This window comes from Salvelinus alpinus, chromosome 18, assembly GCF_045679555.1.
Source record: "Salvelinus alpinus chromosome 18, SLU_Salpinus.1, whole genome shotgun sequence".
NCBI classification, from domain to species: domain Eukaryota; kingdom Metazoa; phylum Chordata; class Actinopteri; order Salmoniformes; family Salmonidae; genus Salvelinus; species Salvelinus alpinus.
The window spans coordinates 31,823,155-31,844,922 of record NC_092103.1 but is presented as its reverse complement, the minus strand read 5'-3'; the positions used below and the strand labels follow the sequence as shown (position 1 = coordinate 31,844,922).

General features: G+C 46.4%; 1 protein-coding gene across 1 annotated transcript in view; it reads right to left on the bottom strand.

The window, feature by feature from the left end:
- The window catches only part of LOC139544185 (laminin subunit gamma-3-like), a 245,472-nt gene that overhangs the window by 35,875 nt on the left and 187,829 nt on the right, over positions 1-21,768 (bottom strand). Inside the window, exons 13-17 of the mRNA XM_071351006.1 lie at positions 11,148-11,336; positions 10,337-10,582; positions 3,920-4,073; positions 1,313-1,455; positions 572-750 (exon numbers count right to left, since the gene is read on the bottom strand). Coding sequence (XP_071207107.1) covers positions 572-750; positions 1,313-1,455; positions 3,920-4,073; positions 10,337-10,582; positions 11,148-11,336 — 911 coding nt within the window. The remainder of the gene's footprint in view (positions 1-571; positions 751-1,312; positions 1,456-3,919; positions 4,074-10,336; positions 10,583-11,147; positions 11,337-21,768) is intronic.

The following is a 21,768-nucleotide window of genomic DNA, read 5'->3' as shown; positions in this document are numbered from 1 at the left end:
CAGGGTGGGATGACTTGAAAGCGTGCATTCAGATTCACAGATTCTATTTCCAGTATTGATTGAGATATATTCTTGTACGATGATATGGCCTCTTAGTGGATTAAAGCCTCATGTGTCTCATCTTAGTAGCACCCTCTAGTAGCTCATAGCCTCCAGTCTTATCCTAGTTTTGTGAAATCAAAACATTATGTGCTGAGCCCAGCTGTTATCTTACTACTTATTTTGGCAAAAAAATACTAATGATTTGGAAATTCAGTGTTTGTGAGTATTTACCCATGCAACATAACTGTAACAATTTACTAACTTTAAATGTGGCATGAACACAACCAGTCATGATGTTTTCATCGGATTGTCAAACAAATCACTTTAAAAAGCAAGTTACCTTCGCACTTTCATCCAAAATAACTCCAGCATCCGAACAGTGCACTGTAACTATCTCACCACAGAATGCAGCGAGCGAGCAAAACAGAACCCCTCTTTCTTACTATACATGTATCTGATGCTTTCTGGTCAAAAAGAGTATATCAGACAGACAGAGAGAGCGAAAGACAGACAGGAGCAACACTTTTACCTGCTCCTTGACTAGCCCATAGCAGACGGGGCACTCCTCACACTGGTGTGTGGCTCTGTTGTGGAAGTAGTTGAGCTCACATTGATCACACTTGTACCCCACGAAGCCCTGGCGGCAGGGACAGGTGCCGTTGGTGTGGCACTGCATGGAGCTGGAACCCATTGGGTCACAATTACAGGCTGAGAGGAACAGGGGGAGACAGGGGTGGAGAGAGGGACAGGGGGAGGCAGGGGTGGAGAGAGGGACAGGGGGAGGCAGGGGTGGAGAGAGGGACAGGGGGAGGCAGGGGTGGAGAGAGGGACAAGGGGAGGCAGGGGTGGAGAGAGGGACAGGGGGAGGCAGGGGTGGAGAGAGGGACAGGGGGAGGCAGGGGTGGAGAGAGGGACAAGGGGAGGCAGGGGTGGAGAGAGGGACAGGGGGAGGCAGGGGTGGAGAGAGGGACAGGGGGAGGCAGGGGTGGAGAGAGGGACAGGGGGAGGCAGGGGTGGAGAGAGGGACAGGGGGAGACAGGGGTGGAGAGAGGGACAGGGGGAGGCAGGGGTGGAGAGAGGGACAGGGGGAGGCAGGGGTGGAGAGAGGGACAAGGGGAAGAATTAGAATTAGACATTGCATGTGTGCGTGTTACATTTTTAACTTCTTATTGTTATCAGAATGACTTGTTTTAGCACATGTTTTGATATGTCTTAGTGTTTGCACATAAGGACTTCTAGCCCCAATCACAGTATAGGCTACTGTAGCTACCTCTGCAGCCCCGTGAGGAGAAACCAAAGAAGCCCATACGACATGTGCTGCACAGCCGCCCCTCCACTCCCAGCCGACACACACACTGGCCTGTGATTTGGTGGCAAGGCATGGAAGATGAGCCAATGGGGTTACAGGTGCACCTAAGAAACGTAGAACGTCATTCACATAACACTTACGAATGAAAGGAAACAGAACCACTGCATTTCTAAGTATGGAACCATAGATACAGTGGGGAGAACAAGTATTTGATACACTGCCGATTTTGCAGGTTTTCCTACTTACAAAGCATGTAGACGTCTGTCATTTTTATCATAGGTACACTTCAACTGTGAGAGACGGAATCTAAAACAAAAATCCAGAAAATCACATTGTATGATTTTTAAGTAATTCATTTGCATTTTATTGCATGACATAAGTATTTGATCACCTACCAACCAGTAAGAATTCCGGCTCTCACAGACCTGTTAGTTTTTCTTTAAGAAGCCCTCCTGTTCTCCACTCATTACCTGTATTAACTGCACCTGTTTGAACTCGTTACCTGTATAAAAGACACCTGTCCACACACTCAATCAAACAGACTCCAACCTCTCCACAATGGCCAAGACCAGAGAGCTGTGTAAGGACATCAGGGATAAGATTGTAGACCTGCACAAGGCTGGGATGGGCTACAGGACAATAGGCAAGCAGCTTGGTGAGAAGGCAACAACTGTTGGCGCAATTATTAGAAAATGGAAGAAGTTCAAGATGACGGTCAATCACCCTCGGTCTGGGGCTCCATGCAAGATCTTACCTCGTGGGGCATCAATGATCATGAGGAAGGTGAGGGATCAGCCAAGAACTACACGGCAGGACCTGGTCAATGACCTGAAGAGAGCTGGGACCACAGCCTCAAAGAAAACCATTAGTAACACACTACGCCGTCATGGATTAAAATCCTGCAGCGCACGCAAGGTCCCCCTGCTCAAGCCAGCGCATGTCCAGGCCCGTCTGAAGTTTGCCAATGACCATCTGGATGATCCAGAGGAGGAATGGGAGAAGGTCATGTGGTCTGATGAGACAAAAATATAGCTTTTTGGTCTAAACTCCACTCGCCGTGTTTGGAGGAAGAAGAAGGATGAGTACAACCCCAAGAACACCATCCCAACCGTGAAGCATGGAGGTGGAAACATCATTCTTTGGGGATGCTTTTCTGCAAAGGGGACAGGACGACTGCACCGTATTGAGGGGAGGATGGATGGGGCCATGTATCGCGAGATCTTGGCCAACAACCTCCTTCCCTCAGTAAGAGCATTGAAGATGGGTCGTGGCTGGGTCTTCCAGCATGACAACAACCCAAAACACACAGCCAGGGCAACTAAGGAGTGGCTCCGTAAGAAGCATCTCAAGGTCCTGGAGTGGCCTAGCCAGTCTCCAGACCTGAACCCAATAGAAAATCTTTGGAGGGAGCTGAAAGTCCGTATTGCCCAGCGACAGCCCCGAAACCTGAAGGATCTGGAGAAGGTCTGTATGGAGGAGTGGGCCAAAATCCCTGCTGCAGTGTGTGCAAACCTGGTCAAGAACTACAGGAAACGTACGATCTCTGTAATTGCAAACAAAGGTTTCTGTACCAAATATTAAGTTCTGCTTTTCTGATGTATCAAATACTTATGTCATGCAATAAAATGCAAATGAATTACTTAAAAATCATACAATGTGATTTTCTGGATTTTTGTTTTAGATTCTGTCTCTCACAGTTGAAGTGTACCTATGGTAAAAATTACAGACCTCTACATGCTTTGTAAGTAGGAAAACCTGCAAAATCAGCAGTGTATCAAATACTTGTTCTCCCCACTGTATATAATAATTATACCACGGCTAAGGTCTGTTCTTAGACACGACACAACCCCTGAGGTGCCTTATTGCTATTATAAACTGGTTACCAACATAATTAGAGCAGTAAAAATAAATGTTTGTCATATCCCTGGTATACGGTGTGATATATACGTGCATCAAAGCCGGGACCAAGAGACTGAAAAACAGCTTCGATCTCAAGGCCATCAGACTGTTAAACAGCCATCACTAACATAGAGAGGCTACTGCCAACATACATACTAAAACCACTGGCCACTTTAATAAATTGATTTAATAATGGTATCACTAGTCACTTTAAATAATGCCACTTTAATAATGTTTACATATCCTATATTACTCATCTCATATGTATATACTGTATTTTATACCATCTATTGCATCTTGCATATGCCGCTCGGCCATCGCGCATCCATATTAATATGTACATTATCTGATTCCAATCCTTTACATTGTGTGTGTATATAAGGTAGTCGTTGTGAATTTGTTAGATATTACTGCAATGTCGGAACTAGAAGCACAAGCATTTCACTACACTCGCATTAACATCTGCTAACCATGTGTATGTGACCAATAAAATTAGATTTGATTTGCTATACCACAGCTGTCAGCCAATCAGCATTCAGGGCTCGAACCACCCAGTTTATCATTAATAATAATGACTTATTCTATTTCTATGATCAGAACCAATTTTAGAGTCAGAATGACAATAGAACCATATAGAAGATTCCAGAATCGCTTTAAGATTTCCTGTACCTCTCACAGCCTACTCCAGACTGCAGGTTGAAGAAGCCCACCTCACACTGACCACAGTCTCGCCCGGTCACATGACTAAGGCACAGACAACTTCCTGTTTGGGGGTCACAGTCCTCCAATGACCCAGAAGTCCCTGCAGGACTGCAGCCGCAGCCTGGGAGAAGACACAACCACACGTCAACATCATGTCAAACACACAAAAAACACATGTAAATCACATAACCTCACATCAAATACTGTATCAAAAAGTATAGTAGCCTAAACGGGCTAAAGCGTTATCAAAACAGAACACAGATCCAACAAAGTATGCAAAAGGTACACGTCATATACATCATCCAAACAGTTCACTTAACATAGTGTCACAAATGAAGTCAACCACTGAAGCTTATTCTTCTATCAATGTTGTGGCAATTGTATATTTCCCGCCCTCTGTCCATTCACTATCTGCTATTCATTCACTCAATCTTCTATTCCTTCGCTCTATCCTTCACTCTATCGTCTAGACAGGGTTAAATTAAAAAAACCTATCTCTCTGTAGGCCGTGTCCTGTCTGCCCTGCGTGCCTGGCTTTGTGTTATCTAGGACAGTGCAGAGACAGAGGAGACCATCTACTGTACATGTACATAGTACTTCAATCAATCAATCACCTAACCAAACCTACATGAACACATTGCCTCAATCAATCACCCCAACTACACTGACTCTGTACCGGTACTCCTTGTATATAGCCTGTATAAAGCCTCATTATTGTTATTTTATTGTGTTACTATTTTCTTTTCATCCATTTGCAAATGTTCTTACTTTTTAAGTGCATCGTTGGGAAAGGGCTCGAAAGTAAGCATTTCACGGTAAAGTATACAACTGTTGTAATCGGCGCATGTGACAAATAAAATTAGATTTTATTTGAATGACTGAGCAGAGCAGACACAGGTTGCGTCCCAACTCGCACACTGCACAAAAAAATACATGTTTTATTGTCACATGGACCGGATAGGTGCCGTAAAATGTGTTGTTTTACAGGGTCAGCCATGTTATTAACACTGCGCCCCTGGAGGAAATTAGGGTTAAGGTCCTTGCTCATAGGGCAAATCAACAGATTTCATCTTGTCAGCTCGGGTACTCAAACCAGCGACAGTTTCAGGCCCAACACAATAACCGCTAAACTACCTGCCGCCCTAAAGGATCTATGGGCCCAGGTCAAAAGTAGTGCACTATATATGGAATAGGGTGCCATTTGGGATGCAGGATACAGTAGATGACAGAGGGAGAGGGTCACAAGTCTCCCTGACTCTTACTGTCTCCTTCCACACACACGCACACACACACACGCACACACACACACACACGCACACACACGCACACACACACACACACACACACACACACACACACACACACACACACACACACACACACACACACACACACACACACACACACAGGAAAATATGGCTGCCCCACAGACACCCCACAGATACTGTAGGCAGGGGTGAAAGTAGATACTCCGGGTAGCCATTTGATTAGCAGTCTTATGGATTTGGGATATAAGCTGTGCAGGAGCCTTTTGGTCTCAGACTTGGCGCTCCAGTACCACTTGACGTGCGGTAGCAGAGAGAACGGACTGTGACTTGGTTGACTGGAGTCTTTGACAATTGTTAGGGGCTTCCTCTGACACCGCCTGGTATAGAGGTCCTGGATGACAGGGAGCTCGACCCCAGTGATGTACGAGGCCGTATGCACTACCCTCTGTAGCGCCTTGCGGTCAGGCACCAAGCAGTTGCCATACCAAGCGGTGTTGCAGCCAGTCAAGATGCTCTCAATGGTGTAGCTGTAGATCTTTTTGAGGATCTGAGGGCCCATGATACTTCTTTTCAGCCTCCTGAGGGGGAAGACGCGTTGTCGTGCCCTCTTCACGACTGTGTTGGTGTATGGGGTTGTAGATGGAACATCTCTGTTGTTATAGGTTACTGGTGGACACAGACATCTCAGAACATATCTGTTGCTATAGGCTACTGGGGGACACAGACATCTCATAACATCTGTTGCTATAGGCTACTGAGGGACACAGACATCTCAGAACATATCTGTTGCTATAGGCTACTGAGGGACACAGACATCTCAGAACATCTCTGTTGCTATAGGCTACTGGGGGACACAGACATCTCAGAACATCTCTGTTGCTATAGGCTACTGAGGGACACAGACATCTCAGAACATCTCTGTTGCTATAGGCTACTGGGGGACACAGACATCTCAGAACATCTCTGTTGCTATAGGCTACTGAGGGACACAGACATCTCAGAACATCTCTGTTGCTATAGGCTACTGGGGGACACAGACATCTCAGAACATCTCTGTTGCTATAGGCTACTGGGGGACACAGACATCTCAGAACATCTCTGTTGCTATTGGCTACTGGGGGACACAGACATCTCAGAACATCTCTGTTGCTATAGGCTACTGGGGGACACAGACATCTCAGAACATCTCTGTTGCTATAGGCTACTGAGGGACACAGACATCTCAGAACATCTCTGTTGCTATAGGCTAATGGGGGACACAGACATCTCAGAATATATCTCTCTCTACATTTGTGTATGTTCCTTCTCTTCCTCTTTCTCCCTGTACCTCGGTGTCTCTATTTCTCTTTCTCTCTATTTACCACACTCTTTTTCTTTCTTTCTATCTCAATCTGTACCTCTCTCTTTCTTTCTCTATGTCTCGCTCTCATAACCCTACTCTACTCGCTCTCATGTTTATCAGGATAAAACTTGGATAAAACTACCCATGTGAGAGACGCAGACTCGGTCTCAACTTTTAAGTCTTTACTGAAGACTCATCTCTTCAGTGGGTCATATGATTGAGTGTAGTCTGGCCCAGGAGTGTGAAGGTGAACGGAAAGGCTCTGGAGCAACGAACCGCCCTTGCTGTCTCTGCCTGGCCGGTTCCCCTCTCTCCACTGGGATTCTCTGCCTCTAACCCTATTACAGGGGCTGAGTCACTGGCTTACTGGTGCTCTTTCATGCCGTCCCTAGGAGGGGTGCGTCACTTGAGTGGGTTGAGTCACTGACGTGATCTTCCTGTCTGGGTTGGCGCCCCCCCCCTTGGGTTGTGCCGTGGCAGAGATCTTTGTGGGCTATACTCGGCCTTGTCTCAGGATGGTACGTTGGTGGTTGAAGATATCCCTCTAGTGGTGTGGGGGCTGTGCTTTGGCAAAGTGGGTGGGGTTATATCCTTCCTGTTTGGCTCTGTCCGGGGGTATCATCGGATGGGGCCACAGTGTCTCCTGACTCCCCCTGTCTCAGCCTCCAGTATTTATGCAGTAGTTTATGTGTCGGGGGGCTAGGGTCAGTTTGTTATATCTGGAGTACTTCTCCTGTCTTATCCGGTGTCCTGTGTGAATTTAAGTATGCTCTCTCTAATTCTCTCTTTCTTTCTCTCTCTCGGAGGACCTGAGCCCTAGGACCATGCCTCAGGACTACCTGGCATGATGACTCCTTGCTGTCCCCAGTCCACCTGGCCATGCTGCTGCTCCAGTTTCAACTGTTCTGCCTGCGGCTATGGAACCCTGACCTGTTCACCGGACATGCTACCTGTCCCAGACCTGCTGTTTTCAACTCTCTAGAGACCGCAGGAGCGGTAGAGATACTCTTAATGATCGGCTATGAAAAGCCAACTGACATTTACTCCTGAGGTGCTGCACCCTCGACAACTACTGTGATTATTATTATTTGACCATGCTGGTCATTTATGAACATTTGAACATCTTGGCCATGTTCTGTTATAATCTCCACCCGGCACAGCCAGAAGAGGACTGGCCACCCCTCATAGCCTGGTTCCTCTCTAGGTTTCTTCCTAGGTTTTGGCCTTTCTAGGGAGTTTTTCCTAGCCACCGTGCTTCTACACCTGCATTGCTTGCTGTTTGGGGTTTTAGGCTGGGTTTCTGTACAGCACTTTGAGATATCAGCTGATGTACGAAGAGCTATATAAATAAATTTGATTTGATAAGAAAATGTACTCTTTCTACTAACAAAATACTGTAGTTGGAAGGTCAACTGATCAGGGCAGACTGCTCTCTGCATCATTCCCAGAACCCCTTTTAAGTGACACCATTACCTTATACAGATGAATTAAGATACAGAATCTGTAGGTCTATGACTTCTATTCACTCTAAGAGAGCCTGTAAAACGAAATGTTCTGCCACTTTACAACCACTCCAACGCCACTTCAGTCCCTGTGGAGTTCCTAATGGCACGTTTAACCAGACTCTTTTACTCCACCTGAAATCTTTTGGACATAAAAGCAATGTTGAGGAAATCTTATTTGACTCAGAAAAGGATACATATATGATAGCTGATATATATAAGAAATGCAGAAAGACTCTCCAACTGATAATCTCTTAGAAAAAAATATAAACTCTTGGAATCAAGAATTCAAAATAATTGATTATAGGCACAAGATCGAGGGAGTGTTGGAACAAAAGTAATGAAATGACCGTTAAGGAAAATGTACGCTTAATCCAGTATAAAATAATGTATAGAATGTACAAGAGACTAAATTCACATGTTCTACAGCACAACGGCAGAGTCATGTGTAAAGTATAAAACTAAGAAGGACTCAATAATTCATGCCTTCTGGGAATGTTATAAAGTCCAAAAGTTATGGGCGGAGTTAGAAAGCTGGCTGTCAGAAGTTTTACGATGTAAGTTTACTTTTAATCCGTCTATCTGCATATTTCAAGACATGGAATATGAGGGTGAGGTGACCATACTTTTCTCGTCAATGATTTTGAAAACTTAAAAACTTAAAAACTACTTAAAAACTAGAAACCAAATGCTCCTCCATCACTACAACAGTGGATGAATTAAATATATTATTATTGAAATATTGAAAAGGTCTGGGCTACGGAGAAAAATAGAACAGTACAATTTGACACCATATGGCATAGAGTGCTACAAGCACTGGAATGTTCCAGGGATGAAGGATGAGGGGGAGTGTGGTTGTGAGATATACATGATGTGTATGGTTGTGGTGGGAACATGTGGGTCTGAACAGGTGTGATGTCATTGATGTTTGTAGAAATGTGTGTGTTTGTTTGTTTGTTTATGTATGGTTGTTATTGTTTGTACAAATTTGTACCAAAAAAATGACTCCTTTCCTAATTATTATTTTCCTGAGCATTCCATCCGTCTGCTATCAAGAATCTTTAGACTCTTTAGAATTGTGAGAATTGCTGAAATCCAGTTGATATATCAGTAAGAGGAAAGCACTTTCAAAACCCTCAAGAAGAGCTCGTTATGAAGGCACACTGACACCCACACATAAAGGACAAGTACACAAATACACAAACACACAATATAACACATGCACTAACACACTTTGAAATGTACAGACTCACACATTCAGATACATGTCACCATATTTCTAATGCATTCTTCATTTAAAATCTCTTCGATGTAAAGTCCCCTGTTTAGGGGACCTGCGTGGTTCTGGAACCTGTTCCAACCAACATTTTAGCTTAGAAAACGATCTGTGGACACTGTAGATCGAAATGGCTTGCAATGAGCAGTAGCCCTGATTCTCACAGACACAGGAATATGTCTCTTCTGCCTGTACGAAGCAGGGATGTCCCTCCTACCTTTTAATTCACTCTTCCGACTGTCCATCAACTCCTGGCTGAACCCTACATCACAGCCACTGGAACGCTTACATCATAACGCAGCAGGAGAGTGGTTTCGTCACGGTAGCAGATTCGGAGATCGATTTATAGCCAGTAATCTAAAATGATTAATAGATTTTAAACCCCCCAATTTTTTGTTGTTGTCATAGACAGACGAGATTAATATGGGGCGTGTTCTTAACGAGTTCAGGAAGCTAAACTTCTGTGAGATGTTCACAGCGATGGGGCAGATGTTTTGATCAAGAGAGACCTTTACAAAATACTGGATGTACGTTTTCTCTGACTAAATATATAAATATGTATTTTACAGTTATAAAGAAGGTGAAATCTTATACTTATTTGTTTAATTATTCTTTATTTATAAAAAAATATAAGTAATTTCAAGTCTTATTCTTACAGTTTTGTTGAATTGGAAATACATTATATAACATTTTTTATATTTTCATATTTTTATCATATTTGTACTGTGTACTTGAGCTTGTGTTCTCAAAAGTGACTACACCTACACTATTCTTTACTCCAAAGGTGAGATTTGAACCTTTCTTGGAGTCTGGATCATTAGTAGTTATTGTTAATGGCCCTCTCATGATAAATAATTACTTTTGGGGATTATGTAGATTACATTTTCCATTACATTTAGTTACATTTAAGATGTAAAATTGTGTATTTCCCCTTAATTAAAAACCTGCAACTCTAACCCAACCCTATATACACCCTTCCCAAGTTTCCACACTCACGTTTGCACTTCTGGGCCAAGGTGCGGTCCAGGGTGTCCCCATAGTAACCTTGTCGGCAGCGTTGGCAATGGTCTCCCTCGGTGTGTTTTAGGCACTTCAGGCAACGGCCCGTCATGTGATCACACACGCCCAGCGCGTTGGGGTCCACATTATCGTTACAGTCGCACTTCTCACACGGTTGAACCGGCCCTGACCGGCCCAGGGGGTCGCCGTGGAAACTGTCCTCGCACATCTCACATCTGATGCCTGTGGAGAGAAGGTGTGTGTGTGTGTGTATATGTGTGTTTGTGTGTGTGTCGGGGGGTGACAGGTGACAGGTTTTTTGATAGGTGAGTTATGAATGATGTTGGGCTGGAGGGTTTGGGGGCCATTTTCATTTCAACCTAAATCAATATCTGGTAATGAAATTCTGGAAATGAATGAATGGCCCAAACCGGACAAAGGAATATGGACATTTTAATTCAAACACTGTGCTCTACATGATAGGATCATGACTAATTTTATCAAGACAGTGAGGACACCAGTACAGGTTTTATTAAAAATCTGTCAGCCAATTTCTGGAAATCTGCTTCACTGAGCAAGCAATGAACTCAATGGCTGTGTCCTAAAAGACACCCTATTCCCTACATATTGCACTACTTTAGAATAGGGCCCAAGCTCTGGTCAAAAGTAGTGCACTATATAGGAAATAGTTTGCAATTTGGGATGCAGCCCAGTTTAACCCTGGTGAGGTCTGCTCATCATGGGAAAATGGAATGGTTTGTTCCCATTATCCGACATCTACCAGTCATGTAATATGATCTCAGCTCACCCCTCTGTCCTGAAGGGCAGTTGGTACAGACCACCTCCCCCGTCTCCGTCATTTGAGCACAGCTGGTACGGTCCGGGCAGGGGCAAGGTCTGCAGTCATTGGGCGTGCCAATCAACGCGTTGCCATAGTAACCGTCCAGACAACGCTCGCAGGTTGGTCCTGTGGTGAAGTCAATACACACACACACACCTGGAGTAGAGAGAGGAGCAGAGGCAGTTACAACACACACACCTGGACTAGAGAGAGGAGAGGAGGCATTTACAACACACACACCTGGAGTAGAGAGAGGAGAGGAGGCATTTACAACACACACACCTGGACTAGAGAGAGGAGAGGAGGCATTTACAACACACACCTGGACTAGAGAGAGGAGAGGAGGCAGTTACAACACACACACCTGGACTAGAGAGAGGAGAGGAGGCATTTACAACACACACACCTGGACTAGAGAGAGGAGAGGAGGCATTTACAACACACACACCTGGACTAGAGAGAGGAGAGGAGGCATTTACAACACACACACCTGGACTAGAGAGAGGAGAGGAGGCATTTACAACACACACACCTGGACTAGAGAGAGGAGAGGAGGTAGTTACAACACACACACCTGGACTAGAGAGAGGAGAGGAGGCATTTACAACACACACACCTGGACTAGAGAGAGGAGAGGAGGCAGTTACAACACACACACCTGGACTAGAGAGAGGAGAGGAGGCATTTACAACACACACACCTGGACTAGAGAGAGGAGAGGAGGCATTTACAACACACACACCTGGACTAGAGAGAGGAGAGGAGGTAGTTACAACACACACACCTGGACTAGAGAGAGGAGAGGAGGCATTTACAACACACACACCTGGACTAGAGAGAGGAGAGGAGGCATTTACAACACACACACCTGGACTAGAGAGAGGAGAGGAGGCATTTACAACACACACACCTGGACTAGAGAGAGGAGAGGAGGCATTTACAACACACACACCTGGACTAGAGAGAGGAGAGGAGGCAGTTACAACACACACACCTGGACTAGAGAGAGGAGAGGAGGCATTTACAACACACACACCTGGACTAGAGAGAGGAGAGGAGGCATTTACAACACACACACCTGGAGTAGAGAGAGGAGAGGAGGCATTTACAACACACACACCTGGACTAGAGAGAAGAGAGGAGGCATTTACAACACACACACCTGGACTAGAGAGAGGAGAGGAGGCATTTACAACACACACACCTGGACTAGAGAGAGGAGAGGAGGCATTTACAACACACACACCTGGAGTAGAGAGAGGAGAGGTGGCATTTACAACACACACACCTGGACTAGAGAGAGGAGAGGAGGCATTTACAACACACACACCTGGACTAGAGAGAGGAGAGGAGGCATTTACAACACACACACCTGGACTAGAGAGAGGAGAGGAGGCAGTTACAACACACACACCTGGACTAGAGAGAGGAGAGGTGGCATTTACAACACACACCTGGACTAGAGAGAGGAGAGGAGGCATTTACAACACACACACCTGGACTAGAGAGAGGAGAAGAGGCAGTTACAACACACACACCTGGACTAGAGAGAGGAGAGGAGGCATTTACAACACACACACCTGGACTAGAGAGAGGAGAGGAGGCATTTACAACACACACACCTGGACTAGAGAGAGGAGAGGAGGCATTTACAACACACACACCTGGACTAGAGAGAAGAGAGGAGGCATTTAAAACACACACACCTGGACTAGAGAGAAGAGAGGAGGCATTTACAACACACACACCTGGACTAGAGAGAGGAGAGGAGGCAGTTACAACACACACACCTGGACTAGAGAGAGGAGAGGAGGCATTTACAACACACACACCTGGACTAGAGAGAGGAGAGGAGGCAGTTACAACACACACACCTGGACTAGAGAGAGGAGAGGAGGCAGTTACAACACACACACCTGGACTAGAGAGAAGAGAGGAGGCATTTACAACACACACACCTGGACTAGAGAGAGGAGAGGAGGCAGTTACAACACACACACCTGGACTAGAGAGAGGAGAGGAGGCAGTTACAACACACACACCTGGACTAGAGAGAGGAGAGGAGGCATTTACAACACACACACCTGGACTAGAGAGAGGAGAGGAGGCATTTACAACACACACCTGGACTAGAGAGAGGAGAGGAGGCATTTACAACACACACCTGGACTAGAGAGAGGAGAGGAGGCATTTACAACACACACACCTGGACTAGAGAGAGGAGAGGAGGCATTTACAACACACACACCTGGACTAGAGAGAGGAGAGGAGGCATTTACAACACACACACCTGGACTAGAGAGAGGAGAGGAGGCATTTACAACACACACACCTGGACTAGAGAGAGGAGAGGAGGCATTTACAACACACACACCTGGACTAGAGAGAGGAGAGGTGGCAGTTACAACACACACACCTGGACTAGAGAGAGGAGAGGAGGCATTTACAACACACACACCTGGACTAGAGAGAGGAGAGGAGGCATTTACAACACACACACCTGGAGTAGAGAGAGGAGAGGAGGCATTTACAACACACACACCTGGACTAGAGAAAAGAGAGGAGGCATTTACAACACACACACCTGGACTAGAGAGAGGAGAGGAGGCATTTACAACACACACCTGGACTAGAGAGAGGAGAGGAGGCATTTACAACACACACACCTGGACTAGAGAGAGGAGAGGAGGCATTTACAACACACACACCTGGACTAGAGAGAGGAGAGGAGGCATTTACAACACACACACCTGGACTAGAGAGAGGAGAGGAGGCAGTTACAACACACACACCTGGACTAGAGAGAGGAGAGGTGGCATTTACAACACACACCTGGACTAGAGAGAGGAGAGGAGGCATTTACAACACACACACCTGGACTAGAGAGAGGAGAGGAGGCAGTTACAACACACACACCTGGACTAGAGAGAGGAGAGGAGGCATTTACAACACACACACCTGGACTAGAGAGAGGAGAGGAGGCAGTTACAACACACACACCTGGACTAGAGAGAGGAGAGGAGGCATTTACAACACACACACCTGGACTAGAGAGAAGAGAGGAGGCATTTACAACACACACCTGGACTAGAGAGAGGAGAGGAGGCATTTACAACACACACACCTGGACTAGAGAGAGGAGAGGAGGCAGTTACAACACACACACCTGGACTAGAGAGAGGAGAGGAGGCATTTACAACACACACACCTGGACTAGAGAGAGGAGAGGAGGCAGTTACAACACACACACCTGGACTAGAGAGAGGAGAGGAGGCATTTACAACACACACACCTGGACTAGAGAGAAGAGAGGAGGCATTTACAACACACACACCTGGACTAGAGAGAAGAGAGGAGGCAGTTACAACACACACACCTGGACTAGAGAGAAGAGAGGAGGCATTTACAACACACACACCTGGACTAGAGAGAGGAGAGGAGGCAGTTACAACACACACACCTGGACTAGAGAGAGGAGAGGAGGCAGTTACAACACACACACCTGGACTAGAGAGAGGAGAGGAGGCATTTACAACACACACACCTGGACTAGAGAGAGGAGAGGAGGCATTTACAACACACACCTGGACTAGAGAGAGGAGAGGAGGCATTTACAACACACACCTGGACTAGAGAGAGGAGAGGAGGCATTTACAACACACACACCTGGACTAGAGAGAGGAGAGGAGGCATTTACAACACACACACCTGGACTAGAGAGAGGAGAGGAGGCATTTACAACACACACACCTGGACTAGAGAGAGGAGAGGAGGCATTTACAACACACACACCTGGACTAGAGAGAGGAGAGGAGGCATTTACAACACACACACCTGGACTAGAGAGAGGAGAGGTGGCAGTTACAACACACACACCTGGACTAGAGAGAGGAGAGGAGGCATTTACAACACACACACCTGGACTAGAGAGAGGAGAGGAGGCATTTACAACACACACACCTGGAGTAGAGAGAGGAGAGGAGGCATTTACAACACACACACCTGGACTAGAGAAAAGAGAGGAGGCATTTACAACACACACACCTGGACTAGAGAGAGGAGAGGAGGCATTTACAACACACACCTGGACTAGAGAGAGGAGAGGAGGCATTTACAACACACACACCTGGACTAGAGAGAGGAGAGGAGGCATTTACAACACACACACCTGGACTAGAGAGAGGAGAGGAGGCATTTACAACACACACACCTGGACTAGAGAGAGGAGAGGAGGCAGTTACAACACACACACCTGGACTAGAGAGAGGAGAGGTGGCATTTACAACACACACCTGGACTAGAGAGAGGAGAGGAGGCATTTACAACACACACACCTGGACTAGAGAGAGGAGAGGAGGCAGTTACAACACACACACCTGGACTAGAGAGAGGAGAGGAGGCATTTACAACACACACACCTGGACTAGAGAGAGGAGAGGAGGCAGTTACAACACACACACCTGGACTAGAGAGAGGAGAGGAGGCATTTACAACACACACACCTGGACTAGAGAGAAGAGAGGAGGCATTTACAACACACACACCTGGACTAGAGAGAAGAGAGGAGGCATTTACAACACACACACCTGGACTAGAGAGAGGAGAGGAGGCAGTTACAACACACACACCTGGACTAGAGAGAGGAGAGGAGGCATTTACAACACACACACCTGGACTAGAGAGAGGAGAGGAGGCAGTTACAACACACACACCTGGACTAGAGAGAAGAGAGGAGGCATTTACAACACACACACCTGGACTAGAGAGAGGAGAGGAGGCAGTTACAACACACACACCTGGACTAGAGAGAGGAGAGGAGGCAGTTACAACACACACACCTGGACTAGAGAGAGGAGAGGAGGGATTTACAACACACACACCTGGACTAGAGAGAGGAGAGGAGGCATTTACAACACACACACCTGGACTAGAGAGAGGAGAGGAGGCAGTTACAACACACACACCTGGACTAGAGAGAAGAGAGGAGGCATTTACAACACACACACCTGGACTAGAGAGAGGAGAGGAGGCAGTTACAACACACACACCTGGACTAGAGAGAGGAGAGGAGGCAGTTACAACACACACACCTGGACTAGAGAGAGGAGAGGAGGCATTTACAACACACACACCTGGACTAGAGAGAGGAGAGGAGGCATTTACAACACACACCTGGACTAGAGAGAGGAGAGGAGGCATTTACAACACACACCTGGACTAGAGAGAGGAGAGGAGGCATTTACAACACACACACCTGGACTAGAGAGAGGAGAGGAGGCATTTACAACACACACACCTGGACTAGAGAGAGGAGAGGAGGCATTTACAACACACACACCTGGACTAGAGAGAGGAGAGGAGGCATTTACAACACACACACCTGGACTAGAGAGAGGAGAGGAGGCATTTACAACACACACACCTGGACTAGAGAGAGGAGAGGTGGCAGTTACAACACACACACCTGGACTAGAGAGAGGAGAGGAGGCATTTACAACACACACACCTGGACTAGAGAGAGGAGAGGAGGCATTTACAACACACACACCTGGAGTAGAGAGAGGAGAGGAGGCATTTACAACACACACACCTGGACTAGAGAAAAGAGAGGAGGCATTTACAACACACACACCTGGACTAGAGAGAGGAGAGGAGGCATTTACAACACACACCTGGACTAGAGAGAGGAGAGGAGGCATTTACAACACACACACCTGGACTAGAGAGAGGAGAGGAGGCATTTACAACACACACACCTGGACTAGAGAGAGGAGAGGAGGCATTTACAACACACACACCTGGACTAGAGAGAGGAGAGGAGGCAGTTACAACACACACACCTGGACTAGAGAGAGGAGAGGAGGCATTTACAACACACACACCTGGACTAGAGAGAGGAGAGGAGGCATTTACAACACACACACCTGGACTAGAGAGAGGAGAGGAGGCATTTACAACACACACACCTGGACTAGAGAGAGGAGAGGAGGCAGTTACAACACACACACCTGGACTAGAGAGAGGAGAGGTGGCATTTACAACACACACCTGGACTAGAGAGAGGAGAGGAGGCATTTACAACACACACACCTGGACTAGAGAGAGGAGAGGAGGCAGTTACAACACACACACCTGGACTAGAGAGAGGAGAGGAGGCATTTACAACACACACACCTGGACTAGAGAGAGGAGAGGAGGCAGTTACAACACACACACCTGGACTAGAGAGAGGAGAGGAGGCATTTACAACACACACACCTGGACTAGAGAGAAGAGAGGAGGCATTTACAACACACACACCTGGACTAGAGAGAAGAGAGGAGGCATTTACAACACACACACCTGGACTAGAGAGAGGAGAGGAGGCAGTTACAACACACACACCTGGACTAGAGAGAGGAGAGGAGGCATTTACAACACACACACCTGGACTAGAGAGAGGAGAGGAGGCAGTTACAACACACACACCTGGACTAGAGAGAGGAGAGGAGGCAGTTACAACACACACACCTGGACTAGAGAGAAGAGAGGAGGCATTTACAACACACACACCTGGACTAGAGAGAGGAGAGGAGGCAGTTACAACACACACACCTGGACTAGAGAGAGGAGAGGAGGCAGTTACAACACACACACCTGGACTAGAGAGAGGAGAGGAGGGATTTACAACACACACACCTGGACTAGAGAGAGGAGAGGAGGCATTTACAACACACACACCTGGACTAGAGAGAGGAGAGGAGGCAGTTACAACACACACACCTGGACTAGAGAGAAGAGAGGAGGCATTTACAACACACACACCTGGACTAGAGAGAGGAGAGGAGGCAGTTACAACACACACACCTGGACTAGAGAGAGGAGAGGAGGCAGTTACAACACACACACCTGGACTAGAGAGAGGAGAGGAGGCATTTACAACACACACACCTGGACTAGAGAGAGGAGAGGAGGCATTTACAACACACACACCTGGACTAGAGAGAGGAGAGGAGGCATTTACAACACACACACCTGGACTAGAGAGAGGAGAGGAGGCATTTACAACACACACACCTGGACTAGAGAGAGGAGAGGAGGCATTTACAACACACACACCTGGACTAGAGAGAGGAGAGGTGGCAGTTACAACACACACACCTGGACTAGAGAGAGGAGAGGAGGCATTTACAACACACACACCTGGACTAGAGAGAGGAGAGGAGGCATTTACAACACACACACCTGGAGTAGAGAGAGGAGAGGAGGCATTTACAACACACACACCTGGACTAGAGAAAAGAGAGGAGGCATTTACAACACACACACCTGGACTAGAGAGAGGAGAGGAGGCATTTACAACACACACCTGGACTAGAGAGAGGAGAGGAGGCATTTACAACACACACACCTGGACTAGAGAGAGGAGAGGAGGCATTTACAACACACACACCTGGACTAGAGAGAGGAGAGGAGGCATTTACAACACACACACCTGGACTAGAGAGAGGAGAGGAGGCAGTTACAACACACACACCTGGACTAGAGAGAGGAGAGGTGGCATTTACAACACACACCTGGACTAGAGAGAGGAGAGGAGGCATTTACAACACACACACCTGGACTAGAGAGAGGAGAGGAGGCAGTTACAACACACACACCTGGACTAGAGAGAGGAGAGGAGGCATTTACAACACACACACCTGGACTAGAGAGAGGAGAGGAGGCAGTTACAACACACACACCTGGACTAGAGAGAGGAGAGGAGGCATTTACAACACACACACCTGGACTAGAGAGAAGAGAGGAGGCATTTACAACACACACACCTGGACTAGAGAGAAGAGAGGAGGCATTTACAACACACACACCTGGACTAGAGAGAGGAGAGGAGGCAGTTACAACACACACACCTGGACTAGAGAGAGGAGAGGAGGCATTTACAACACACACACCTGGACTAGAGAGAGGAGAGGAGGCAGTTACAACACACACACCTGGACTAGAGAGAGGAGAGGAGGCAGTTACAACACACACACCTGGACTAGAGAGAAGAGAGGAGGCATTTACAACACACACACCTGGACTAGAGAGAGGAGAGGAGGCAGTTACAACACACACACCTGGACTAGAGAGAGGAGAGGAGGCAGTTACAACACACACACCTGGACTAGAGAGAGGAGAGGAGGGATTTACAACACACACACCTGGACTAGAGAGAGGAGAGGAGGCATTTACAACACACACACCTGGACTAGAGAGAGGAGAGGAGGCATTTACAACACACACACCTGGACTAGAGAGAGGAGAGGAGGCATTTACAACACACACACCTGGACTAGAGAGAGGAGAGGAGGCAGTTACAACACACACACCTGGACTAGAGAGAGGAGAGGAGGCATTTACAACACACACACCTGGACTAGAGAGAGGAGAGGTGGCAGTTACAACACACACACCTGGACTAGAGAGAGGAGAGGAGGCATTTACAACACACACACCTGGAGTAGAGAGAGGAGAGGAGGCATTTACAACACACACACCTGGACTAGAGAGAGGAGAGGAGGCAGTTACAACACACACGCCTGGACTAGAGAGAGGAGAGGAGGCATTTACAACACACACACCTGGACTAGAGAGAGGAGAGGAGGCAGTTACAACACACACACCTGGAGTAGAGAGAGGAGAGGAGGCAGTTACAACACACACACACGTAGATAGATATGTAAAGTGTGTCTTACAGGACCATCATATCGGCTCTCAATAGCAGGCACACTCACACACAGTCGCAAACACACGCACTCAAACACACGCACACGCACTCAAACACACGCACTCAAACACACACACACACACACACACACACACACACACACACACACACACACACACACACACACACACACACACACACACACACACACACACACACACACACACACACACACACACACACACACACACACACACACACACACACACAAAGGAGGATGGATGCTGTAACGATTTTCTCCTCTGACAGATCCAGGCCACAGTGAGTGTAGTTTCTCTAGCCACCAGTAGAGTGCGCCGTGTGGCTGTGTCTCTAACCAGCCACCATACATGTACTATAGCTCTTCACACAGCCACAGCAGAATGGAAGAGGAATAAGAGGAAACACTCAATACTGAAACCCAGACCTCCACCGCAAAGAGAGCTAGCGAGCAGAAAGAACTGGTCTAAATTCAACCTGACTTGTAATTGCTTTGGGAAATACAAGAGCTGGCTTCAGACAGAAAGACTTTCAAGATAATTTCCCCCAAGTGAACGAGATAATCATATTTATTATGTCCCAAAAACAAACTGTTAAATGCATATGTCTTCTAAGCCTCAGGGAAAATAACTTTTGGGCTGTATGTAGCTCCAGCTCTTCACATCTAGTTAACTTTTTGTAATCACAATTAATCGCATGGTCTGAAATCGTTTGAATAAAAATTGAAAACATCCAATATCCAGGCTGTATCACAACCGGACGTGATTGGGAGTCCCATAGGGCGGCGCACAATTGGCCCAAAGTCATCCGGGTTTGGCCGGTGTAGGCCGTCATTGTAAATACGAATTTGTTCTTAACTGACTTGCCTAGTTAAATAAAGGTTTATTTTAAAAATAATCTATACAACTAAAAACAACAATGTTATATCAAACAAGCAGACATTGAGGTTAAAGTTGATAAAGCTACATGTGCTTTATCAACTTCCTTGATTTTGCTTACTGTTACCTTGGACAAAATCAAGACATCAATATTATTGTAACGCTTTTTGTAAAAAAAATCTTAAATTACAGCTCAATTTGAGCAAATTCAGAATTTGCGAAATAAAAGCAAATCCTGCGATTAACTCAATTACAGTTTTTGTTGTTGTTTGACAGTCCTAAGAATAACATCTGGTTTCCATGGAAACCCTCATCTTATGGAATTAATCACTTTTGACCACTTAAATAGTTTTTCTCTCTGTCTTTAAATATAGAAAATAAACTATTTGCTGGGATATTAGCCACAGACACTTAATTGTTGAATATGCTCTTTGGTCATTACGTTGGAGAAACACAGTTGGAAGAATTAACACTCTGCAAACCCTAACATAAGTTTTTTTTTTAAACTAAGCCTACAATTCATCAAACTTCACTTCACTAATGTTGCAATTAGTGTCACGTCCTGACCTTAGTTCCTTTTTTATGTCTCTATTTTGGTTTGGTCAGGGCGTGAGTTGGGGTGGGCATTCTATGTTTTGTTCTATGTTTTCTGTTTCTATGTGTTTGGCCTGGTATGGTTCCCAATCAGAGGCAGCCGTCTATCATTGTCTCTGATTGAGAACCATACTTAGGTAGCCTTTTCCCACCTGGTGTTTGTGGGTAGTTGTTTCCTGTTTTGTGTTGTGTCACCTTTCAGGACTGTTTCGATTTTCGTTGTTTCACTTTTGTTATTTTGTATTTAGTGTTCAGGTATAATAAATTAACATGGACACTTACCACGCTGCGTTTTGGTCCGATATTTCCTGTTCATCAGATGAAGAAGATCGTTACAATTAGGGACAGTTGGACATTTACTTGGGGTGCTGGTCCAACTCAAGGT